This window comes from Sander lucioperca, chromosome 14, assembly GCF_008315115.2.
Source record: "Sander lucioperca isolate FBNREF2018 chromosome 14, SLUC_FBN_1.2, whole genome shotgun sequence".
Lineage (NCBI taxonomy): Eukaryota > Metazoa > Chordata > Actinopteri > Perciformes > Percidae > Sander > Sander lucioperca.
In genome coordinates this window covers 3,766,303-3,792,547 of record NC_050186.1, presented here as the reverse complement: position 1 = coordinate 3,792,547, position 26,245 = coordinate 3,766,303, and the positions used below count along the sequence as shown (strand labels likewise).

At 40.8% G+C, this 26,245-nt stretch overlaps 1 protein-coding gene across 5 annotated transcripts in view; it reads left to right on the top strand.

The window, feature by feature from the left end:
* Positions 1–26,245, top strand: part of ptpn13 (protein tyrosine phosphatase non-receptor type 13) — a 46,778-nt gene that overhangs the window by 13,125 nt on the left and 7,408 nt on the right. Inside the window, exons 7-33 of one of the 5 annotated variants that reach the window (XR_004894987.1) lie at positions 1,898–2,530; positions 8,773–8,865; positions 10,618–10,714; positions 11,403–11,622; positions 12,634–12,708; positions 12,836–13,007; positions 13,461–13,611; positions 13,708–13,846; positions 14,112–14,264; positions 14,748–14,930; positions 15,055–15,217; positions 16,014–16,449; positions 17,063–17,169; positions 18,164–18,217; positions 18,831–18,920; positions 19,154–19,261; positions 19,388–19,519; positions 19,914–20,410; positions 20,857–20,988; positions 22,253–22,346; positions 22,499–22,584; positions 22,681–22,849; positions 24,553–24,767; positions 24,892–24,990; positions 25,100–25,488; positions 25,584–25,722; positions 25,818–25,973. Coding sequence is in view for 4 of the 5 variants with exons in the window: in XM_031317539.2 (XP_031173399.1) it covers positions 1,898–2,530; positions 8,773–8,865; positions 10,618–10,711; positions 11,406–11,622; positions 12,634–12,708; positions 12,836–13,007; positions 13,461–13,611; positions 13,708–13,846; positions 14,112–14,264; positions 14,748–14,930; positions 15,055–15,217; positions 16,014–16,449; positions 17,063–17,169; positions 18,164–18,217; positions 18,831–18,920; positions 19,154–19,261; positions 19,388–19,519; positions 19,914–20,410; positions 20,857–20,988; positions 22,253–22,346; positions 22,499–22,584; positions 22,681–22,849; positions 24,553–24,767; positions 24,892–24,990; positions 25,100–25,488; positions 25,584–25,722; positions 25,818–25,973 (4,976 nt within the window). In the remaining variant the exon portion in view is untranslated. The remainder of the gene's footprint in view (positions 1–1,897; positions 2,531–8,772; positions 8,866–10,617; positions 10,715–11,402; positions 11,623–12,633; positions 12,709–12,835; positions 13,008–13,460; positions 13,612–13,707; positions 13,847–14,111; positions 14,265–14,747; positions 14,931–15,054; positions 15,218–16,013; positions 16,450–17,062; positions 17,170–18,163; positions 18,218–18,830; positions 18,921–19,153; positions 19,262–19,387; positions 19,520–19,913; positions 20,411–20,856; positions 20,989–22,252; positions 22,347–22,498; positions 22,585–22,680; positions 22,850–24,552; positions 24,768–24,891; positions 24,991–25,099; positions 25,489–25,583; positions 25,723–25,817; positions 25,974–26,245) is intronic. The other 4 variants (XM_031317539.2, XM_031317542.2, XM_031317540.2 and 1 more) reach the window with 4 other exon arrangements.

Here is a 26,245-nt window from a genome sequence, read left to right as displayed (position 1 = left end):
TAAACGGAGGTTATGACAGAGTGCAGTTAGACATACTGTTTATATGTTGGAAGTTGTTTACGTTTATCTTACTTTAATTGAAAGAGAAGTGGATGTAAATGCCTTCTCTGGTTGTCAAGCTATGTATCACTTACATCCTCACTTTCTGAGTTTGTGGTCAAGAATCAAAAGTAGACGAAGAACAACACGCTGCAACCTCGAATCGGATTTAATTCAGGAAAATATGACCAAATCTTCCCAGTGGTTTCTGAGAAAACTCCGGCATTTTTCTAGGCCATGGAAAGGAGAGCGCAGCGCAAACATGGCTGTCGTCCCGATTATGTAAGCACGGCATGGCATTGATTACAGATGCATATTTTGGAGTCACCAGTGAAGCTGCTGGTCTGCTGTTTGTATCATCGCTTTGTTTCCCTGGTTGAGCACCAACCAGCCCTAGGGAAAGTACATGCAAAGAGTATTACTCAGTTCTTAAGCGTCTTTCTTCTCAAGCACCAGCTCTCTCCCTCAATTGTTGCTAGGGGAACTCAGTTATTGTCTTTTTTTATGTTGGATATTTTATTTTATGTTAATATAAAGAAACATAAAGAGCACACTAGCTCCCAATTTTGTTTTGCCATTTCTTCATTGCTGTAGTCCATACTAGTAGCTTAAACACTTGACTTCTTTGAGAAATAAAAGACATCCTGCTTTTTTTTTTTCCTTGTTTTTTTTGCTCAGTCTAGTCCTTGTGTGCTTCCGTGAGTTCCTGGAAGACAGCCTGTCTGTCTTTGATCTGTTTCCCTGCTAAGACCAAGCATATGCTTTGTAGATTAAACCTCCACATGCAGCGTTTTTACAGGTCCTAACGTTTCCCTCTGCTCTCTCAATTCTGCATCTCTTCCTCTTGTTTTTGCTCCTGCTCATGCACATGCACATGAGTTTGCCTTCTGTTTATCTCTTTCTCTCTAAAACAAGAGCTGTTAACTGGCAGCGGTTTATATACAGCTCGTCTGGAAAGGCAAACTTAAAATTTATGGACAATCAAAGATAGCAACATCACTGTGATAGATGGGCTGGACGCCTGTGCCAGAAATTGTTCATTATCGTGACGTTGTATGTTCTATTGTTTATTTTTTAAATAAAGGGGAAACTTAGCTACTGCACAAAATGGACTATAAATGTCGAGAGCAGCCTGCAATCTTTCTTAATTTGCTATTTCTTGTGCTGTTGGTTTATTTTACAAATTAATTAGTTTTATTTGTCATTAATGGCTACTACATTTCCACCCCTGGGAATGCATAATGTAAGCAGTGTCAGGGTTGTTGATTATAATATATTGTATACTACAGCTCTAGTTATGACTGACTGAGGAATCTGAGGACATACTGTATGCCTACCCAATTATTCATTTACTTTAGCTGGTTGTCTAATATTTTAGTAGAGGGGCCATGAGAGGCCTGCAGCAGGTGCTCGGGCTGTTGTGGCCAAACCAGAGTATCAGAGCAAAGGAAGGGGAATCTATAGTCGATAGGGCCGTGTTTAGTTGTCATGTCATGCTGATGCTGTTAGAAATGGATGCCAGGTTGGACAGGCACTTAGGCATAATGAAGCATACTGTACTTATTCAAATTAAAATCCTTGTTAATCCCTCTCTATGTTCTCCTCTCATAAATACCACTTTCTGTATTGATAATAATGATGTGATCCACTGGGAATTATGTCTATTTCAGATTATCTCTCATCCTGTCTGTTTTATAATATAAAAATGAATTCTAAGAAATTATATTTGTTTGCAATCAGGTTTATTTTCATTTTGAATACCTGCTAAATTGCTGGTATTAAAGATGTGTTATTCTTTGAGTTCTGGTAGTGCTTCTGCTTGTGGTTCAATAAAATTTTGGTTCTCTCCTATTCTTAGGGAGGAGTGCCGCCCCCAGGGTTCTGGAGCGTTACAAAGCCAGGAGTCAGGAGCAGACGTCTCTTAACAGGGGCCTTAGTCGTTCCATGGGATCTCTGCCAATCCAGGACCTGTTGAAGGGGGATGATGGGGCAGCCCTACAGTATTCCCCATCTGACTATCGCCCTAACTCTGAATCCCCTACAGAATTATACCCAAATCCCCCATCACTCAAGCACCAGCACTCCTATCCCTATCTGCATCCTCTTCACCCCCAGCAAAAGGGCCGGCCTGTGGAACTGGACCGGAGGTCTTTAGCCTTCCACAGTGGTGACGTGGGTCCTAGTCATGCAAGGAAGAACTGGGCTTCCTCTGTGGACTTGGCTTACATTGACCCAGAGGCTCTTCGTTTTGGGGCTTTGGAGGATGCGCGGAGGGGCAGCAGCGCCATAAGTACCCACTCCATAGGCAGGCGCAAATCGCCCCTGCTGGCATCCAGGGAGAGGGAGTCTCGCTTTTCTGAGTTTGGTGGGCTGAAGAGTAGGAAGCCTCATCACCACTCAGCCCTGTTGGTAGGTTCGGGCCTCACCAGCGCGTATGACAGGATAAAGGAGAGGCAGAGGAAACTTCAGGTGCTAAGGCAAGCAGTGGATGGTAAGTTTACTTTCTTAACATAAATGTTCAGTAAAGAGGAGCAGAGATAAATGTGTGCTTAAGTTTTTATTTGAGTCCTCTGGGTTGACTCCAAAGTGTTATGTGTTTAAGTTGGAAAAATTCATTGTGAAATTTTCAAATCATGTCTCATGTCACAAGTATAGAACTGGTATATGGTTTTGCTTGTGAAGGACTTGCTTCTTTAGACAGCAGTATGCTTCATCAGAAGTGCTTGTTGGATGGTCGCAAAGCTTCTGAAACCGACGTCTGAATTTGGGGAGCTGTGTCTGACGATTTCTCTAACTTTCTGAAATCAACAATGTGACATTCACACCCACCTATCACTCTATGACTGTCCAGGTGTGCGGAGTGAAAAAAATGTGTCATGTTTTGAACATCTCTATTAAGCTCTCTTTTTTTTTTATTTTTTTTTTTTATTCTTTACACAACTATTTGTCATTTTTCACAGGTATAACTTAGTGCAAACTATGAATGACTTCCAGGAGAAACTGTCTGAAAATGTGGGCTGTTATCCCCAAAATGGAACGAAATTTTCAAGTGTGGCCATTCAGAACAGCTATGACTAGAGGTGTGACGAAATCACGTCCCCATGAGATCTCGCGAGATTAAACGTGACAAGATTTGGATGTCTTGTTTTTCTCATTGCAACAGATTAAACTCAACAATCACCTGGTCATCAGTATTGCAGGATAATGGGATTTTGGTGACAGGTTGGAGCTTAGTCATTTTTATTATTGGGTAATGTGTAGTGCTGGAAGTTTGTTAGAGCATGTAGTAGATGGGCTTCTACATTGATATAACACATTAACACATTGATGTTATGTGTGAGGTGGCCCACAATTTCAAAGGGGAAAACCCCTCCAAAGTTCCCAGCTTTACTCTGCTACTGAGACAATGAATACAATCTTCAGAGAAACATAGCCTTTCAAGGTCCCAGCTGTGTCATTAAGATATATAGGAAATGTCAAACTGGGTGGTAAAATGAATTTATCAGGCAATGAAAGGGGTTACAGCAGCTTTGGGGAAAAGACTGCAGGGAGCCATCAGCTGGGCTAATCTCAGAAATGAAAATATGACAGCGACGGGATGACGTGAGCTGACAGACATCCGGAGTAGTGTGTCCATCTATAACTACCATGTGGGATGGAAGTTGTGTGCTGGCTCAAATGTTGAAAGTATCGTTGGTGGTGGCTGCGCAGCAGTGTTTGGACAGAATGTATGAGTCACTGGTACAGAGGTTTTCCAAATGGCTGATTCTAATTACAGGTTAGCTTAATTCTAGCCTGCTGCTAACTGTCACACATGCTATTCAGCGAAGTCCCTTTCTCTTTTTTTCTAATATATGACTGTAAACACATGGATATAAGAGCACATACATGCAAGGTATTTACAAATCTTTTTGTAATCACATGCTTAGACCGAGCACACACAACATAATTGTTTAACACCTCAGCAGTCAGCCCCAAGAGCTTTACGGTTCCCTCAGGAGCTTATTGAATTCTTAGTAAAGTCTCCATAGGCAGGCTAGTTTTATGCAGAGTCACAAGTGGCTATATGGGTCTTCTGGTCATCTGGGGACAGTGGAGGTTCATGAGGGATGAATGGTTTCATATAATAAACCCCTGTCTTCTACCTCTTCTTCCCTTTCCTCCTCCCGCTGGTTTCCCATTCTCCCAACTCACCAGCTCACTCCAACCTACAGCCTCCCTGCTTTTTTGGCAGCTATTTTTAATGCTGACCAAGCCACCAACCGACGGCATTCTTCTCCTTGACTGTGGCTTTTTATCCCCAGCAAGTCCGGCCTTCCTTTTCTTCCCTCCCTTTTGCTTTTTACTGATTGTAATCAGAGGCACTCTATATATATATTTTTTAATTTCATATGATGGTGAGAGGAGAGGAGTTGAGCTTCTCTGCCTAGCAGAGTGTCAGAACAAGAAAATTAGAATTATGAGTAACCCCTGTCTATTGTCCCACCTTTCACACTGTGTATGCTTGTGCTTGCTCGGTTGAAAATGAGATAATAATCTTTGTGTATTTTTTGTGTCAATAGCTTCTAATTGATACTAAATTACCGTTGATGCTAGATATGCTGACGCAAAGAAATGTTCACTCCCATCAAAACTGACTGAGGTTGACATAAAGACTGAGCCAAAATGTTTGTATTCCATCCGAGAGCTCTTTTGCTATAGTATGAATGGGGCCTAATTGAGCACAGACCCTTTGCGGGGCCTCGTGGATGTGTTACTTGGCAGAGACCTCCTTTTCTCTTTCCTTTTCTCTTACTTTTTTCTGTTCTTTTCTGCAGGAAAGTGATGACGCAGCAGTGGTCAGTTCTTTCAGGTTTCACCCAGTTACACACTGGTTCTCTGCCTTCTGTGTGTATGCATTTGCAAATCATATTGAATTGAATATGAATTACATAAACATAACTAAACATTGTGTGTGCATGCCAGTGTGTGCATGGGCATGTTTATACCCGGTCCCCCAGTGCGTCCGCAACACCCCCCCCCCCTCCTTTTTGGTGCCAAGGTGCTTCAATCAGTTGAATCTTTTCCTCGCAGACCTAGAGGCTGTAATTGGAGTCATGCATAGCGGATGAGGGAATTCCAAACGTTATTGGACTTTTCCGGCACTTGGCAGCAGGTCATGTGGCTTTGGGCCTGGGGTGGATCCAGCTTGGACAACAATGCAGAACACTGCTGCCTCAAGGGAATAGGAGATGTTCACGAAAGCGACCCAAATGCCCACATTTTTGTAATTATATTTCAGTTTGGTCTGATGACTCCAAAGGTTGCAGCAGGAAAGATTATACGGTTTTTAAAGCCTTTTATAAAGAGGCTTTTGACCATATTTGATATGGTCATATTTACTATCCATTTCAATCAACTGCCTTACTTATTTCCTCTTTACATTATGCATAATGTCTAAAACAAGCAATATAAAAGTTTACAGGCAGTGTAGAAATTTTATGAATAGACATGTTTCCATTGGTGGTTTTTTTCTACACTGAACATTTCTGTTCCACAAAATCTACATTTTATGTTGTTTTTTTCTGAGTCATGTCAACTTGGGAGGGACTTGAGGGTTCCTGTAAGCTATTATGCATTTTAGTCTATGCTTTAAAGGAATTACCTTTTTTTCTCCCTGGGATCACCAAACTTTAAATAATCTCTCACAGAGTTTGTCTCACCTCAGCTTGAACACCCCAAAAGGCCATAGCCTATAGAAAGTGTTTGTGTACTCACAGAAAGCTCATGCAGAAGTTTCTGTCATGCAAGGATTCAAGGAGAGGGGAAAGAGGAACAGGGAAGGGGGAGATAAAATGAGAAGATGAGGGAGGGTGGAGAAGCAAGGAGATAAGCGTTTGTGACTCCCTACACGGAGAAAAAGACATGACAGCACTGAGAGAGCATAATAGTTGGAGCATTAAACTATGAATGAACCCCTGGGCTCTTCACTCAGTAAGCCTCACATAAAGTATCTTAATTAATACTAATACGTGCTGACAATGACTAAAATCCTCCTCTACTTTCTTTCATTGTCCTTTTGTGAATTTATGTGTGTGCACGCTTGCTACTTACCAATTGTAATCCTTTAAGGTGGAAGAGGAATATATGTTTATATTTCCTGGCGAGGAAACGATAGCAATTATTGAGGAGGATCACCGAGAAGGAGCAATGCAGTACTTGTTTTCCGGAGTCCCCATCTACAGTATATAACCCTTCTGCTTTCTTGCTCACTTAGTGAAACATTCCCATTATTGGCAAGATATAGCTGTTCAATGAACAGTGTTCATCTCTCTAATTAGCTGTGACCCTTTTCGTCTCTCTTTCCCTTCATTGCTTTGAGGTACAGTTGCAGTCACAATGAAATGTTGATCCCAGGTTTATGTGGGATTTCTCTAGTCTGTACTGTATCCTTGACATTCCACTTCCGGGATTGCTCCATTGCCGCCAGAAATTACGCTGGATTTCACTCATTTAGGCCGGATATCCGTTGCCTTGGGCTTCCTTCGTGTTGGCATTTTAAACTCCGGCTGATTTATGAGGACTATGGTTAACTGCTCCTCAGATCTCTGCAGGGTAAATCCAGACAGCTAGCTAGACTATCTGTCCAATCTGAGTTTTATGTTGCACGACTAAAACAACTTTTAAACGTACACATGTTCCACCAAATAGTTCCTTCCCGAGGCTATTTTGCACTGTCCAAGACTATTGTGATTGGTTTAAAGAAATGCCAATAAACCCATGCAGGTTTTCCTCCCATCCCGGAATGATGTGTGGACTAGCCAGACCCTCCTCCACAGCGCTGCGGTGGAGGAAGGTCTGGCAAAGCGAGACTAGGATTTCTCTAAATACGCTGATTCACCCTCAGGTTAATTGTGACTGACCAACAACCACATTAGACACTATTGGCTTGACCAGAAACTTGAATTTTGTATACAGATTGAGGTTAATTTACAAGCCACATTCATAACATTTTTTTTTTCACATTCTTTGGTTCTGTTGCACTCAATATGTAACATAAAATAATGCAATCTAATACACTTGCACTAAATATTATAAGGTAGGCTGGGTACTTATTTTTTAACAGTGTTTATTACAGGACATTTAATTACAAGTACAAACTACAGCATAAAGAAAAACAGCAACTTCAGATTAAAACAACAACTTAGACGGCTTGTTGTTGTTTTTTATATATAGATTTGTTGGGATAATCTTAAATGAAATCACCCCCAATTTCATCCTGGTTCATGACAAGTTATTAGATTAGATTGTAATGGTTAGTAATTAGAAGATGTACATGCATTTGCTCTAAATTAAAAGTTGCGGGGTGTGTTTTTTTTCTTGTCTTTTAATATACTTTTGCAAAAATAGTAGCACATAAAAACACAAATGTTTATCTTGTTTCGGTTTCCATTTCCTGCCTAGCTGTAATCGATCATAAACTGTTCTTAATTACCCCTTTTTGGAAAATCCTGTTTAAAATGGCGGGACGTTATTGTGACAGAAATGGGTTTGATGTTTGTGTTTTCCTCTCTGTTATCTGCCCCACTTCGCCCTGTAGGCCTCCAAATTCATTATGACTGCTCATATAGCAACATAGCGGACAGTGTAGGACAGGTGACACGTGTGTGGGTATCTGTGCACGTATGTGTCAATGTGGGTGTTTAGCAAATTTGTAAGTCTTCGTACTTGCATTGGTAAAGCTAAGAAGGTGAATTGCTGTACATGACAAAAGAGAGTCCCTCTGTGTACCCTTTTTTTTTTATTATTCAAATGTTCTCATGACTCACCAACCAGCCAACAATGGAAATCTATTTGGGGGGACAATTTGACCACTCCTCTTCTTTCTTAGTAAGATCATAGTTTCTGCTGGGCCACAATGCTTTTTACTTAGGAAGTTTAGGTAAGATAGGCATCATTACAAAGCAATGTTGTACTGTGAAACTCTACTGAACTAAAATGCCTGAGCAATGACTAGGGAATGCAATTTATTCAAGCTATGTAGCTGATACTGAAGAGCAGGACTTTCAAGTTCTGTGTGCGAGGTAGAGAAACACATGATGACACATTAGGTCAGGGTTCAGACTGTGGGAACATTGTTTATGGTGTTTTACTGCTTTACCACAGATTTTCAGTTAATTATTGAATTAAGGAAGCATTGCTCAGAGAAAAGTAAATCAGTGTAGTGAGCTGGTCTGTACTTGCTGGGGTTCACTCATTCAAGCAAGACAAAAGATTATGCCCTCAACAAAAAGCTCCCCAACCTGACAGAATGCATGCCTGCATACATTTGTGCAGAAGCTGCTTTTCAGTGTAGTTACATATGTCTGTCATTAGGAGTGTTTACCAACAGCATGACTAATACCTGCTTTGGGTGCCTCTGTCTACTGGTTTAGGGTTGCCATTAGTCTCAGTAGGAATTGGAAAGAGCACTGTAAAAGAAAAACCGGTACTTGTCTGATAACCTGCTGTCCAAGTCTTAAAACAAGTGATTCAACTTCTGTGTTGTGTGACTTTAAAAAATAAACTGCTTCACCTTAACATCCTTTACAAACCGAAGGCAAGTCCATATAACATTTTTTTTAGTTGTCTCATGTGCATGACGTTTGTGTTTGATTCATTTCATCATTCCGCAGACATCCTCTTATGTTAGTGCATGGTTCACATTATTTTATTTTTTTAAAGATGGGCTGATGGTCTTTTCTCTTCCCTCAGACCCAATCCATACCCACCAGAGGTACCCCAGCGATTACAGTTCATCCAGCGAAAGCCCCTCTGTGGCCTCCTCTGATCCAGACTACAGACAAGGTTTTAGATTTCTTTATCACCATTGGTATTCTCTTCATGGTATTCTCTTCATGGACACACATACTGTAACTCATATTGGTTGCATGCATGCAGCAGAAGTTAAAGATGAAAAATCAAAGTAGGCTACATTTTCAAAATAACAACTCTTTGAGTCCAGTAATAACCCATTACTACATTGCTACATGGTTCTCAGTCCTGTTTGTGATGATCTGGAGCCCTGCTGGTTTTCACTTCATCCATCAAAGCTATTACGTATTTACACCTGGAATAGTGAGTGAATTATTTACAGTAGTTTGGGCCACAAAGCCTGGGATTAAAGGCCACTGGCGAAAGATATTAATAATTCTCTGTTTCCACTGACCACTGACTGTGGTCTGTCCTGCTCAAAGCCAGACTCCCTGCTGTCTTCTTTCCAAACCTCACAGGGCACACTTTGTAGGCTAAAAATGGTGGGGCGCATCACTCTCCACCCTCTCTTGGGTGCTGCTGTCAATCTTTATCTGGTGCTGCTAATGTGGTTAGATTATGTCCTTAGCTATGTAGGATTGCACAAGATAACATACCTTTACTGTAAAATGAGATCAACAAAGACAAGACTTCAATGTGGTAATAGTGTGGGAAACATGAGGCTGGCTATTGAGCAAAACTCTGTAACACAGTTTTTATCTTTTCAAACTGAGCTTCAGAGATATCCAGAACCTCTTTTGCGTGAGTTGTAATGCCTAAATTCACAGTGAATGTGAATTCACAGGTCACCATGACCGTACGATACAACTTGTCAGTGGTTTAGAGATGTTGCGCAGGATTTGAGAAAATATAAACATAACTACTCACACACAGTGTCAGGGGGCAGTGTAAGGCTTGGGATACAGTATTCTTACAATATAACCACATACATTTATTTATATATATATATATATATATATATATATATATATATATATATATATATATATATATAAATATAAATTAGTTTCTATAGTTGCATAGGCAGTTTTACATGTGATGTGGCTTTTGTTTTTATAATAATTTGAGAGGAGTGGCTAATTGAGATAAATTTATTTTAAATTGTCAGTGCAGTTGGAGATGCAGTTAACAACAGTCAAAAGCAAATTTATTCAAGATAACCTACCACCTATAGTGCATTTATCACTGTATCCACGGGTTTCAACTTTTCACGAAAGTTTGACATTGAGCTCAGACAGCTGTAAAGAGCTTAGACATACTGGTAAAAACGGTGGCAGTTTTATTTGAAAAATGCAGCAATATATTAATCATGTTCTAAAATAGAAAGGCTGTTTGAAATACTTTCAACTGAAACAAACAATAAACCACAACTTCTAAGACATAGAGGCTCTTAATGTACTAGATAGGGCATTACTTAATAATAATAATAACTTTATTTGTATAGCACCTTTTTAAAAACAACACCTTACAAAGTGCTTTAACTGAAGAAACAAACGTATAAACAAAACTGTTTATTTAGTACCATCTGACAGATACTGTTGCTGTAATGCAATGGTGGTATTTTGTATGCAATTTCAACTCCAGACAACAGTCGTGCTGATTTGACCTGATTTCTATAACTGCTCCACCTCCTTGAATACAAGTTCGTGTAAATGTACATTTGCACCGCAGTGTGGATGTCTACATTTGGCGGGGTGTGTTTCATTGTATACGTGTGAAAACAAAATGTACTCCTTTGTGTACGTGTGTGAATGTACACAGCTAATACTGCATTGTCTCTTCCAGCTAAGAAACCAGGCGATGTGAGGAGGTATAGCTCCCAGCTGGCACTTTCCTCTGAACATGATGCCCCCTCGCTGACAGGTCACAACACGCACAGGTAACAAACAAAAACACACACACACACACCTTGAGTTACATTGACGCAAAGGAGCAGTTTATTACTTCTAAGAGTTAAGTTAGCTTCCAACTCAAGTGGACACTAATCTAGAAAAGCAAAACACCACTTTTATTAGTGTGGTCTTAAAGCTGCTTGCTGCACTACAAATAAGTAATAACTCACACTTCTGTGAATCAAATGTGTTTGTATACGTTTGCTTCTTCGTTCCCTAAACAGAACAGGGAAGCACTGATGAAGCTGTCCTGTTCGGTCCTCTGTGTCACACAGCTGGTGTGGCACAGCAGGGTCAGCCCCATGCTTCGCTAGTGAGGTCATCTAATGTGACATCCACATTCAGCAATCTTTATCTCTCTAATCTCTGGCATTACAGAGAACTGCTGCCTAGTGTTGTTGCTATGCCTGCCTGCTAACTAATGTTTTCATTCTATCCCACTGCACAGAGCACTTCTTTTCCCCTGAGGCTAAAAGAAGACATACCAGCTAGTATTTGGCGTGTTTTATGTGTAAATACATTATGTGACATACACCCCTCCACCCACATGTTGCTACATTTATGTATTTATTTATATAAATGTCGAAAGGCATCGCCGTTAAGCAACAGTCGTTTCCATTTAGCTTTTCGACAATATGAGACTGTTCTGACAGCAACACTCCTCGTTTCTTCTTCCTGTAGGCTGTATGAGGGGGCAGCTGATGGAGGTCTGGTCGGAGCAGAGCTACTCCTGCAGAGGCAGGAGGAAGAGGTGCAGCGGCTCCAGGCCCACCTGGCCAGCAGGCTGTCCAGGGCCAACCTCTACCCCGCAGACGACCCCCTGGCCCTATCTCGAACTTCCATGCTCGACCTTCGAGACCCCCTTCACACCTCTTCTGTACCATTTCGCAAACCCAAGGTTTTTGTTCTTCATGGCTTAACAGACTACTGGATGTGCTTTTAAATGATAATCTTTTTTTCCTTCTTTTTTTTAAACAAACATTTATTTTATTTGCATACAAAGCTTCCTTTGTCACTATTGAGCTATAGACCACATATAAACACACACACACACACACACACACACACACACAGCCACCTCCTGAATGTAGTTAAAAGAACAACACGCATACTGTATTGGGAACTCCCTCCATCCAAGGTCTGACTATCTATCGCTTGAAACTCGTTTATATTGCAATTTTTGATGATGGATGTACAATTTTAACTCACATGAGCTGATTGGCAACTAGGCTGTTGATGCTGTGCTCACTGGATGTTCTGCAAATACAAATTGCTGACTGGAGAACATAATTCATTTCAGCCTCTCTGAGGTAATTACAAATGTATGTGATTGTGGTACATGTGGGATTTCTTTGGGTACGTCAGATTTATACCACCTCCTATTACAAAATGTGTTAACACAAGTGGTAAACATAGCAACAAATCTGCTGATGTTCGCAGTAAACGGTATCAATATCCCTAATAGGTTAATTATACTAGTGAAGACGATATATATTTGCTGTATTAGTGTTTATGGTCGATTTTAAATTAAAGTGATTTTGACGGGGGGGGTTCCAGTTTCCAAGCAAAGGAATCTTGCCCTTTCACTTCCGATGAGAAATGAATTCAGCCGAAACAACAATAAAAAGCATCACGAGTTGTGAAATTCATGATTACAGCAGCTACTAAAACAGGTTTGAACCTGCAGTGTGTGTGTTTCGGTGTAGAAAGGAAGTCTGTCATGCATGCGTATCACAGTGTGTTTGTATTGTTTCTTCCTCACTCACAACAAGTGATTACATTTTTAACACATAATACCAACAAAAAAAATGTATTAAAAGAAGGCCCAGGTTGAAAATGATCCCATGACGTTTTGGTAAAATAAATGTTGTTTTTATAACAATTGCTTTCTTTCTTTACTTAATGGCAGAACTTCCACGGGCCTGAGTTTGTGAAGATGGCGAGTGAGCCTTGTGTTGCCTTATCTGTTCCCTCTTCAATAATGGTGAGGATGTAAATGTAATGCCACTTTTGAGCCAATGTATCCTTGATGGTGCCATAGGACTGAACAACTGCTTTAGGTTCTCATTTGTAATCCATTACTTCTTCCTTTTATCTTCTTTTCCCACAAGAAACGTGGTAAGTTGGAGGAAGTGCAAAGGAAGGTTGGTGTGGTGCTGCTGAGTGGCCAAAAGCTGGAGCTGAGCTGTGACATCAAGGCAGTTTGTAAAGACGTTCTTGACATGGTGGTTGCCCACATCGGCCTTGTGGAGCACCATCTCTTCATCCTAGCATACCTCAGAGGTACTGAATGTTGCTCCTGTGTATGTATGTGGTTTGAGTTACATATATGCATGTGCGTGAAGGTGTAGGGGATCAGTCTTCTATATTGTGTGCACTTGTGGTTGTATATTTACCTTACCCTAGTTATTTGTTAGCTTCATCGCTGATCCATGTTGACCTTAAAAACATTCTTTCTCCCATAAGAAAACATTCCAGGAATCCAGTGTTGGCCATTGAATTGGCAAATAATTTATTCTGGAGAAAAGTTTTCCCTCCTAAAATGCAAAGTTTTAAACTGAGATCATATGTTAAGCACATGTGTTTTTAACGTAGGGGTTAATGGCATTTCCATGTAAATTAAGAGAATGAAAATGTAAAAAAATGTTTCTGCAGTGGTCAGACATAACTGATTACCTTCTCCTCACTCTTGACACCTCTCACCTACCCTCTCCTCCTAAATTATCACACACACAGATAATGAGTTTTTCTTCGTCGATCCTGATGCCAAACTGTCCAAAGTGGCCCCAGAGGGATGGAAGGAGGATCCCAAGAAGAAGAAATCTGATGTGCCTTTTAATCTTTTCTTACGCATCAAATTCTTTCTTGATGACGTCAACCTCATACAGTAAGTTTATATTTTGGTAGGCAGGAACTTAAAATGACTGTTGGCATATAACGTTTAAGATAATCAACAATGTCTGTATTTTTCTGTATATAACAGGCATGCAATGACCAAACATCAGTACTACTTACAGCTGAGGAAGGATATCTTGGAGGAGAGGATGCGCTGTGACACAGAAAATGCCATGCTGTTGGCTTCACTGGCACTGCAGGCTGAATTCAGTGACTACCAACCTGAGGTGCCAAATCTCTACTACATCTAAGTGTTATCAGTCAGCTAGCAACACTTAAAATAGTGGTTTATACTAAATTGTGTAGTCATGTTAGTTTTATGTAATTTATATTAGAATGTATTGATAAAAATACATTTGAAGTAGAATGTGTGGTAAAGACTTCTCATGTAAAACATTATAGAAACAAAAATGAATGAATTTGAACATTGCTCTTATTAAATTAAACTTGATGAAATTACATTAAAAACAAATGTTAATTTTTATGCCTCAGCTCCACGGGAAGACCTACTTCAGACTGGAGCACTACCTCCCGGTGTCTGTCCTGGATAAGGTGGACCAGGCGACCATCAAGGAGGAGCTGCCGAAACTTCACAGCAACTACTATGGAGCATCGGACTCTGAGGCGGAGTTTGAGTTTCTCAAGGTCTGCAAGACCAGAGTCGTTTCTGACAGATGGACCAAAATGTTTTCAGTTACTGCTACACAAGTGTTTACTTTGGGACAAACCCAGTGAAAATTTTGTTTGCACAAAATGGCAGGTGATCCAGGACAAAGTGCCGAGTATTTGACTTTGGCAGAAGAAGTAATACATTTGAGTTTATGTTTAACAGCAAACCAAAGATTACAGTGTCAACTACAAACAAAAGTAGTTGTGTCTTGCCACTGCATTTTATTTTGTCCACAGTTTACTAAAGCAGCTCTATTTTCTCCATGCCACCGAACCAAATAAAATAATATTATCATATTGTATGTAATCAAATAAAAATAAGTGTACTCTTTGTATCACTGACCCGATGAATGACCTCTTCTCTGCATGAAAAACATATTCACATTCTTTCCCTCTATCTCAGTTCTGTGTTTTTCTGACAATTTAAGACTCTCTCACTCTATATTGATTGTTTTAAAGGTGAGCCAGAGGCTGACAGAGTATGGTGTCCATTTCCATCGGGTGCTTCCTGAGAAGCGGTCCCAGACGGGCATCATGCTAGGTGTCTACTCCAAGGGGGTGCTCATCTTTGAGGTGCTTAATGGAAATCGTACCCCGGTGCTAAGGTTCCCCTGGAGGGAGACGAAAAAGATTTCCTTCATAGTATGTACTTGTCTTTATTATCAGAAATAAATCTGTGCCACGCTATAGTGAATGAAATGTATTGACTCTAACCTAACCCAATTGTCATCACTTCAACTTAAATGTTTAACTTGTCACCCTGAAGAAAAAGAAGATTTGCCTCCAGAACACATCCGATGGGATTAAGCACCTGTTTCAGACAGACAGCAACAAGACCTGTCAGTATTTGCTACAGCTCTGCTCTGATCAGCACAAGTTCCACCTGCAGACAAAGGCCCGCCAAAATAACCAGGAGCTTCAAGAACTAGGTAGGAGAGAAGTGTTACATATATTATCACTGAGAGGAAGGTTACCATTCATTCAATTTTGTTTCACACTATAGGCAGAAAAGTGAGATATCCCAGTGTCCAGAAAAAGGCAAACCTCTAGATAATGTCAACACTAAACTACACTGTTTCCAGCCGCAGCTGCATGTGTCAGCCATCCCACGTTTCCTCTCCAGATAATAGCTGAGGCCCACTCATTTCCATCTCTTAGAATGTCTGTTTGTTTCTGTGAATTCACATACAAGTAGTTATTATAAGCTCCATTGCTTTCAGCAAAATGCATATAATCTTCGCCATTCTATGTCAATCATCATGTCCATTGTCTAAACTGTCTGTGTGTGGGCCATCTTTGACTGCTGATTCATCTTTTTCATGGTTCCTTGCTTGGTTTGATTAGTTTCACTCAGCTGAACAACAGAACAGCTTTGTCTTTTATCACGCCCCATACTCCCACCAGATTGTTGACATAAAGTCACAACTAGGTTTATAAGTTGACTGCCAAGAAGACTGGCCAGACCATTAGCTATGATAATATCTCCAGAAAGAAACGTAACGGTGCAGAGGACTGTACCTGCTTTCTCTGTCTAGACAATAATTACTTCAGACTGCTGAGTTAATGACACAGATCAACACTTTTTAGGATTTCCCTGCTGTTTTATCCAAATCTATTTTTTCTCCAATTTTGTATAATTATTTGTATATAATAATAATAAACAGAAATTATATTATTATTAACTAACCAGTAACTTCTGTTTTACGTGTCATTTCTGGTAATCAGAGAACTGCCCCTTGAGCTGTTTGCAATATTCCCTTGACGCTCGGAGTGGAGGAGCAGCTGGGAGGACATTGAGCTCAGGCAGCCTGGCCCCCAGCTTATCGACGCGCTCCAACCCAGACCACCTGAAGAGGATCTCCTACTCGGAGCTGGCCCTCCACAAGGCACCATCTGGCCCAATATTGGTCCAAGATGAGCTTCACTTTCCAGGTTTCAATCCAGTGGCCTCCACGGCCCTTACCAATCCGCGGGTAATGAGCCGCTCCCACCACAACCTCGCACAGATGCCAGAGTCTCCAGAGCACCGGGTGGCGGAGTCGTATCGTGGCCAGTCGCACAGCGGACTGAGTCAGGTACAGCCCAACCAAGTGGCCCCACACTTCCAGCAACACCAGCGAGCCAGCTCAGACACAGATTCCCTCTCACACCAACAGGACAAGTGAGTTGACAGAAGTGAAATGTTAAGCAAAAGCCTGAATATACTAGTATATGAGAGAGAGTAGTAATAAAATCATAGTGGATGTTGTAAATGCTGACATCATTCTTTTATTACTTTACCATCTATCAAGGAAACAGAATATTTTACGCATTTTATTTTGTCTTATAAGTCTTATTTCATGCACAGTGAAGAGAATGGGATCTTGTGTTTATTAGTTGGCCTGTGTAAAATCTTCGAGCCAGAGTCTCCAAGCTCACCTCAGGACAGGCTAAGGTTGCTAAGTGAGGACTTGTTACTGGGACTATAGCTCTGCTTAACACCACAGAGACGCAGAGAACTCAACCTCATGCCTCTAATTAAACCTCTGGGGGTCTGTGTGTGCGTGGGTGCACATGCACCCTTGTGTCTGTGTTTTTGTTGGATTGTGCCTACCAGTGTGTGTTCCTATTTTAAATTGGTAACAAACTATTTTCGTGCCAGTTGCTCCCTCTCGTGTCAGCTTTACAGACAACGTGTGATTTTAAGTTTAGTAGGATTCTGTATGCGTAAAAAACGCACGATACGTTCCCTCTTCAGGCTAAATTTTCTACCGCTTACTCTCTCTTCTTCTCAGATCTTTCGGCACAGTGTCCTACAGCAACTCGGCCTGGAATCTCAGCAAGTCCAAAAAAGAATCTGACTCTTCTTCCACAGAGGATACTGGCCAAGCATATGTAGTAGGTAAGGAGGCTGTCCTGATAATAATATATGCGGCTCTCTGGTGAAGGATAGTTCCCACCTGAAATGTACATCTGTGCTCATACCAATCAATTTAATTGTAGTTGTGGCCAAGACTCTAGGATAGTTAATCAGAATAGTTAATATTTCACCAGCAGTTAAGATAGTAGTTCTGTGCAGTTCCAGCTCTTTTCTATGAGATAATATAAGAATTCAGAAGACGTTAAATGGCTTTTATACAGGCCTTTATAAGATAAACCGTGTTTTTATGACATTGGGAAAGCAAGTAATCATTATGAACATGGTATATTCTGAAAGCGAGCAGAAAGATTTAAACAAGATAATTGCAGAGGATAATTTGAAGTCTGGCTACACCGTGTCAACGCAACAGTAAGTCGGAACAACAGGTAGCACATTTTACATTTAATTCTTTGCATTTTAGTATCGTGATACCTGCTGTGCAGCAGCTGAGTTCTCTAGTAGGGAACATTAAATAATGGTGTTAAAATGCTCATCTATATTATAAACCAGAAAATGTACCTATTAAATCTAGTTTTTCTAGATAATAATGCTTAAGTTTGCCTGTTCCAGCACCAAGGCAACATATTTGAATCATCTTCTTTCTAGTCCTCAGTCGATTAGACAAGCAGTTTGACATAAACCTAGTTTGTTTTTTCAGCATGTATTGAGTAACAACAGAGTAACTGCAACAGATACTCTATTTAGTCATTTAAATCTTCCTTGTGGTTGTGTCTAAGTTTATTTTTTGTTTATTTTGTTTACTTCACATACTATGCTAATAGTCACATAAAATACCCTAATCATGCAGGAGGCTTCTGCGGGTGTTAATTATTAATTGATGACATAACATGTTCATATGAATATTTTCTATATTGCATATAAATGGGCAGAGAGGTAAACAAGAAGTTGTCATTGCTCTGTATAATTTACAAAACCAAAGCACAGGCTTGCTCATCTCTTGTGTTTCTGTTCCCAGGTGTCAGTATGCACAGTTCCTCAGGACCACCTTCAACCCCAGCCTCTGTCAATGGTATGTATTGAAATGTATACCTTTCATTCCCCCAGATACATAGACTCTGGATTTCCCATGCTTGGTTTACAGTATAATGTCAGAAGGCATGAAATATCCGACTGCTCTACACCACCACTTATTTTGAAACATTCTTAATCCCCCTTTTCAATCTGTTGAACCATATGCTGATCGTGGCACAGCCAAGTACGGATATACAAACCAAAAAAAAGTCTGTGTACTTAATCACAATTATATAATGCAGAATTGAGTCTCTGTCCTCTCAGTGCTGCCTGCCTGTGGAACTGGCCCCGGTCCCACTACTTAATAGCTTCATGCTTGGCTCTGAACTCATGACCTTCCCTTTCATCCTAGCTTAACCCGTCTTTTTAGGCCCATTAGCCAACAGTGCTAAAGTAGGGGACCTTCAGCAACACTGTATGCCTGCCTGAGCTGATTAATAGTTACAGTGTGTATATACTAATCCCCTCATAGTGGCCTCCTGTATATCCCCTGTGAAATTAATTTACCAAATTGACACTATGATATGCATCAGTCAGAAATGACAGAGCCAATGTATTTACAGTATATTCCAGTAAATATAACAAATGCTATGTGTCTTTGTGCTGCACAGATTCACTCAAGAAAAAGCTAATTGCCTTACCATCTCCAGAGAGAGAAATCACAACGGTAAACCTGAAGAAAGATGTGAAATATGGCCTGGGTAAGGGTGGATATTCATTTTCCTGAAATGCTTTTTACTGTTTACTTCAATCTTCTTGAGTTTCCATAAACGCCGAAGCCTTAGCGAGAAACATCCACTGTGTTGGATATGTCTACAGTTGCTGCATTCAGGCTATACAAAGTTTGATGCTAGTATCAAGCTTGAGAACTCTGTGTGTGTGTGTGTGTGTGTGTGTGTGTGTGTGTGTGTGTGTGTGTGTGTGTGTTCTGTAGGGTTCCAGGTTGTTGGAGGGGAGAACTCTGGTCGTATGGACCTTGGCACCATCATTAGCTCCATCACTCCTGGGGGTCCTGCTGATGTCAACGGCTGCCTCAAACCTGGTAGGCCAATGTTTTGCTCGAGTCTTCCTTCTATATGGGTAGATTATGATGGGTTTTTTTCTGTTGTCTACTGGGATAATAGTTAGCAGTGCTAGCATATGTATAACAGTTGTAATATTTCTGCAGGTGACCGGCTGATCTCAGTGAATGATGTGAGCCTAGAAGGGCTCTCTCATGCCACCACGATTGACATCCTCCAAAATGCTCCTGATGATGTTACTCTGGTGGTGTTACAGCCCAAAGAGAGGCTCTACAAAGGTAGAAGTAGGGATATGAGTGTAATGTTTTGTTGCTGTGTGTAAAATTCTCATGTTTTTGCTTTGGTCATATTTATTCCTCGTCATCCAAGATTCCTTTATCTGTCATTTTTATGCACCACATAAAAAACGAAATTGTGTTTCAGACATCCACTAGTCAAGTCAGTGCAAGACAGAACTATATAATATAATAATTAAAAACACTTAAATAAACTTAGGTACGCTAAAATAAGCACCAATAAAATAAACTATGATTATGCTAAAATAGAATAAAATTAGTAATTTTAAATTATTCTAGAGGAACAGTCTCTTATTTGCAGTTCACCTTGTCTGATTAAGCAGTCTGATTGACTTGCAGACCAATATCACTGTTATCGTCTTTCTTGTTTTAACAGAATCTTCTTCAGGCTATGCTCCCTACCAAGCCAAGTCTGCATTGAAGGCACTTAACTCTGGCCAGAGACGAGAACTAGACTTTGATACCTCATCAGAGGAGCAGGCGGGAACAGGAAGCCCCAGCCCTCCCCTCCACAGCACTGGCACACCGTCATCCACCTCCTCCCCAGTCCACCAGCACACCAGTCTCAGTTCTCAGGACTCCAGGGCAAGCAGTGGTGCTAAGATTAGCCCACCCCCTGCTAATGGAGTTCAGTATTGCCTAGAAAGAGCTAAAGCTGCTGCCACAGCGGCTGCCACATCTACAACCAGTGCCCAACATCACAGAGCAGAACCTAACGTGGGTTTGGATCCTACGCCACCGGCTCTGCCACCCAAAACTAGAAAAGCTAAAGTGTCAGAAGCTCCCAAAGTGTCCGAGCACTCTGACTGGGGGGATTCAGACATGGATGAGGAGACGTATTCCAGTAGTCAAGAGAAACTCAAAGTCAAAAAGGTGCACCCTTTGTGTTTATGAATTCATTGGTGTGAATGGATTATTTCCTTTTATACATCATCTACTGTCTACTCAGCAGATCTATGAATCAAAACTCACAAAAATTTATTTTTTTTAAATCCTCGTGGAGCAAATATAAACCAACTTGTATTAATGGAACAGGATAAGAATGGTTCTTCCACAAACAAGCATTACACATTACCTTTCAGATGCTTGGAACAACTAACTATCTGTTGTATATAACTTTTGCCTATCATTACATTTACAATGTCAATGCAAGGCAGCTTGTTACCTGTACACTGCATGTCATTCCTTGAATGAAATATCTGCTCATTTTCTTCTCAGCGTTACCTTGTTCAGCCTTCTCACTCTCCCTTGATCCCTTTTTCTCTTTGCATGTTCCAGCTTGTGATAATTCAACTTAATACCCTGTTCTCTGTTTGCAGGAATACATCATGGAAAATGTTAATGGTAATGCCCCAGGGGTCAATAGTCTCAGTCCAGGAGAACTATTTGATGTTGAGCTGTCTAAAAAAGACAGCAGCCTGGGCATAAGTGTCACGGTACTGTTCGGCAAGGTTTTCATCCTCTCTTTGTTTTGCCCCCTTCCCCCTCATCTTGTTGTCTGTGGTTATATGTCGCTTGCTTTGGTTTGCTTTTCTAATGCTGTATGTTGTCAGATCTGGAAGCTCTTGTGGGAATATTGTCCACCTAATTCTTTTTGCATGCTTTTTTTTTTTTAATCTAAACGATTGTTTTTAAAATAAAATCACACAGTATGTTTAGTACCTTCAGTAAAGACCATAAACAGTTTAAACAGGACTGGTTAGTGAGCTTTCTTATGGCTTTTCTTAATGCTGCTGCTTACTCTAGAATGACTTACTGGAGTGCCACTAATATCATTTCTCTCTGAGGGGTTTTAAACACCTTATTGATTGATAATAACACTCAATAACAAATCATGTGCAGGGCTGCTGTCAAATATTATTGTCTTAGAATTATAATTTGTGTATTGAAATAACCATGAAATGCACCTTAACAATAAACCTATTATCAAGACTATCTTAACCAAATGGACAGTGAATAGAACTCTGCATTGTCTCTGATTATTAGGATTTGACCTCAGTCATTTTGTCAATAACATCACAGTGGAGGATTTTCATAATTGTGATGTGATAAAAGCTTTGTCTTACATGCATAAAAAAATATTTTAAAACAAAACAAAGCACAATTTAAATCTGATTGACATTATTGGGACACAGCCATTTTGGTTGGTCAATAAGGCGAAAAGAGACTATTAAAGTTCATGGCATTTGAGGCTGTGCTTAGGGACTTTTTTTTTTTTAAAGAGCATCATTAAAAAGGTATTCTGAGGATAAACAAAGAATGAATACATGTTTTTAGCCTTTAAGTCACTTCTGTTTAACATGTGAATGATAGAAAACCAATGGCAACACCTGCTCTACCTAAATCTGAGCCAGTTATCGTGTGCTGTTCACATGGGCATCAACAAAACCCTGATCTATGGTAAGGTCCACAAACGACAAAACCAAACAAACTACAGTATAAACTTCAGGTAAACTTTGGACTTGAATGTTTTTGCCAAATGGCTTTCAAATATGTTTATTGTAAAGTTTGGTTGATATTTATTATTCTTATAATAATAGTCTTTATGATGTACCATTAAATCCCGGAACCCACAGTAAAGACAAAGCATTTATCATTAAGCAATTACACTTGAAATGAAAAAAAAACCTCCACACCTGCCATCAACCCCCATAGAAAATACGTAACTATTTTCCCTTTGGCTGATTAGACTAAGAGGTGTATTAATTTTCTTAGGGAGGAGTCAACACGACTGTTCGACATGGAGGCATCTACGTCAAAGCCATCATACCAAAAGGAGCTGCTGAGCTCGATGGAAAGATACAGAAAGGTGACGGCCGTAGCAGCAATGTTACAAATAATGACGTAAAACCAAACGACTTAATTATAACCTGAAAAAGAATTATTGGAGCAAACAAGTGTTTGTCGTCATCTATTTGGACTCTTGTTTGTCTAAACCCGCACTGTCTGTCCTATGCTCAGGTGATCGTGTGGTAGCTGTCAATGGAAAAACTCTGGAGGGAGCCACTCATCAGCAAGCAGTAGAAGCTCTCCGAGACACTGGGCAGGTGAGAGATGAAATTTACCACAAGCACCCTGCCGACAAGCTGTTAAGTTGCTACCCAGCTGGCCACTGATACTAAGCAAATCATTTCCTCCCACAGACAGTGCACTTGTTGTTGGAAAAGGGCCATCCCCTTGCAGACAGTGTCCATGCTCCACTCACGCCTCAGTGCACTCGACTAACTGCTGGCAGTGACCAAGACCAGACCAAGTATAAAAAGCAGCCACTTGAGGTCAAAGAAAAACCAGAGTACAGCTTTGTTACACAAGGTGAGGCAATAACACGGCACGCAAGCAGCGTGATTAGGAATGTTTGGGTTTGTTAAGTAACCAAAACTTGAAGGTAACCCATTTAAGTACCCTAATGTGTCGATGAATCTTCTCATTCTTTTTTTTATTTTTTTTATTTTGGTTGTAAAATAGTTTCCCCCTAGATCCTAAGCCCATCCAGGTCTGTATAAATCTTAGAGTCCACAAGGATGGTTATGAAAGTAAGCAGGAAAACACTCATTCTCTAACAGTGTTACACAAATACACTTTGGTCTCTCTAAACAAAGTAACTTGCTGTAATCTTATTTGAAAGAAAACGAGCATGTGTGTATAACCCATTAGCTACACACTGCCGCCTACATGTATTTAGAGCTAAGTAGCTGGTTTGGATGTAGAAGACCATTGTATTGCATTCCTAGAATTAGACTTTTTTACTTTGTGCCTGGTGTAGATGTGCTCAGTTATGTCGATCTGTTTCTGAATTTGTATTATAGTGTCAGCCACAGATGGTGTTTTCCTTGCTGATTAGTAACACAAAGCGAGAATCACATACTATTAGGACTTTAATTTTGGAAGATATCCACTTGCCTTGTGTAACAAGCCTGCTAAAGCCTCATATTAACTTCAGCTGAACTTCAGAATGCATTTTAGCTCACAGTTAAGACTGGATTTTTTTCCCATCACTTGCATTGGAATCGTTTTAAGAAGGTATCCTTTTCATCCAGTTTGGACAGCAGGAACTATTAGAGCCACCAATAACGTTTTCAAAGTATGTATAGGCATGTGAGTATTGTATTAAGATTAAAAAATCTGAACCTATCCTTTGATATGGCAGAAAATAGCCATGTCAATGTATGTATTCTGTCAATATGTTTTAGTGGTGTTTTTGAGTTTCAGCAACACACTCTTTCTTCAGAAGATGACATACTAATTGTTTCCCCTATTCTAGTGTAAAAATTTAACTTGAGCTCAAACTAGTGCTATGGAGCAGTCTTTCTGAATAGTTACATATAATTCTACTCAGTGCTTAATTTGTAAAGTGGGAGGTCCCGGAGCGCAGAGGGGGGGTGGATCCGGCGACTCGAAACGGGGGTTGGAGGTAACGGAACAAAAAAAAAAATTACACTGCCTACGTAGCTTCTCTGACTAAAAAAAACTAAACAACGCTGTGTGTACATCAGGGAAATGTTTATTTTTATTTCAGAACATGCACTGCATCGGTGTGAATTGTAAAAAAAAAAAAAAAAAAGAATAAAAGTCCCTCTCCCCCCTCCGTCTTACCCTGAAAATTCACCTCAAAACGCATCGAAAATGCAAACACGACATTTTTGTGGAACTTCAATGGGGAATACACACTAACAAACCAGATAACAACATTGAACACTACACAAACAGTAATTCATTTTTTTCATTTAGGCGATTCATTTTTCATGGTGACACAGGAGGTGCCAGATCCAATAAAAAAGGTTCCGGATCCAACGTCGGCAGTGCCGGAACATGTTCCGGCGTGTTCCGGCTCAAATTAAGCCCCGATTCTACTATTTGTAATAGCAAATCCACCATTTATCTTAAATTACTTTGTCCCTCCCACCATTCCAACGTCCATCCACCATCTACACACTCTTATCCTGTCCAGGGTCGGGGGGGGGGGCTATGTTGGCTGAGAGACAGTTCACTGTATTGGCATGTCTTTGTCCCCACAGACAATATGTTTGAGGTGTGTCTGCTGAAGAATACATCAGGGCTGGGCTTCAGTTTCAGTCGAGAGGAGAACATCCCTGACGAACCCCCCAGCTCCAGCATGGTGCGGGTTAAAAAGCTGTTTCCTGGCCAACCAGCTGCAGAGAGCGCTCGCATCAACGTGGGCGATGTCATCCTGCGGGTCAATCAGACCTCCCTTAAAGGACTCTCGCAACATGTAAGTAGGATCTCTCTCCCTGCTGTGGTCACGCATTTATATAAATGGTAATCAAGTTGGAATGCAAGGTTTTTTGATACTATAATTTATTTGGAATTGTGTGTCTGTGTCCTCATTCACATAGGAGGTGATATCAGCATTGCGAGGAACAGGACAGGAGGTGACTTTGCTCCTGTGTAGACCTGAATATGGGCTTCTACCTGAAATGGACACTTCAGCTTTGGTGAGTCAGTAAATAATACTCTTTTTTTTGTTTTTGTCTCTAGCTACTGTGTGGACAATTCAAGCACCAGTAATTGCTGGAAACTTACTTTTAACTTATTTCTTCCCAGACGCCCATGCCATCACCCCGAAAGGAGCAAGTGTCCCAGGCAGAGTCCAGCCTGAGCTTCGACAGGGCAACCTCTCCTCCGGGTACACAAGGCAAGAGGAGTCACGGCCCCGTGGAGGACGCCCTAGAGAGGCTGCTGCTTAAAACCCCCGGCCGACACAACAGCTACAGCGACAGCACCGATGGGGATGGGGATGAGGAGGTGGAAGAAGCCTTCGGCCCGAGCCCTGTGGAGCATAGCAGGCAAACTTGGGAGCGGAGTGTCTACCACACCCCCAGCAACAACCTAGGATTGGGACGCTACGAGAGCACTTGTCAGCTGGACGACACCATCAACTTAGCCTTCTACTCCCCAAACCTGTCAATGACACAGTCGGACCTCAGCAAGAGGTACTCGATCAATGTTAAAATAATGGTCATATCATCTGCATTAATTATGTTCTCTGATATCTCTCTTTTATAATTTTGTCTGGTTGTTTGGGCAGGTCTCTTTCATCCCCCCTGACAGATGATCTGGAGTCCTCCCTCACTGCCCCAAGCCCTGATCCCCTGCCTCCCCCACTGCCTCTGCCCTTAAACCTCACCGTGTCAGGCAATGGGCAGGACATGGAGGAATTTGTCCCTGTAAGTATTGAGGAAAGAAAAATGTGGATCTAAATTTTTAAAAATGTATTCATACCAAGGGTATTCCTGTAACTGAGATTTATCTCTGTTGGTAGGAAGTAGAGCTCAAGGTCTCCTTGGTGAAGTCCGAGAAAGGCAGCCTGGGGTTTACCCTCACCAAAGGTAATGATCAAGGATGTTACATCCATGACATCGTCCAGGATCCAGCCAGAAGAGATGGAAGGCTCAGGCCCGGCGACCGGATGATCATGGTACGAATTCATCCCTAATGCCTTACTCTGGTCACAGCCTACAGTATGTTCCAGCCCATTGTTGGAGCATTAATACAACCCAAAGAAAGATTGTTTCAAACAAAAATAGTTCTCATTTAAAGGAATAGTTCAACATTTTGGGAATTACGCAGATTCAGTTTTTTGCCAAGAGTTAGAACAAGCTAGCTAGCTGTTTCCACCTGCTTCCATTCATTATGTTAAGCAAAGCTAGTAGCACAGTCTATATGAGAGTAGTATCATTCTTCTCATCT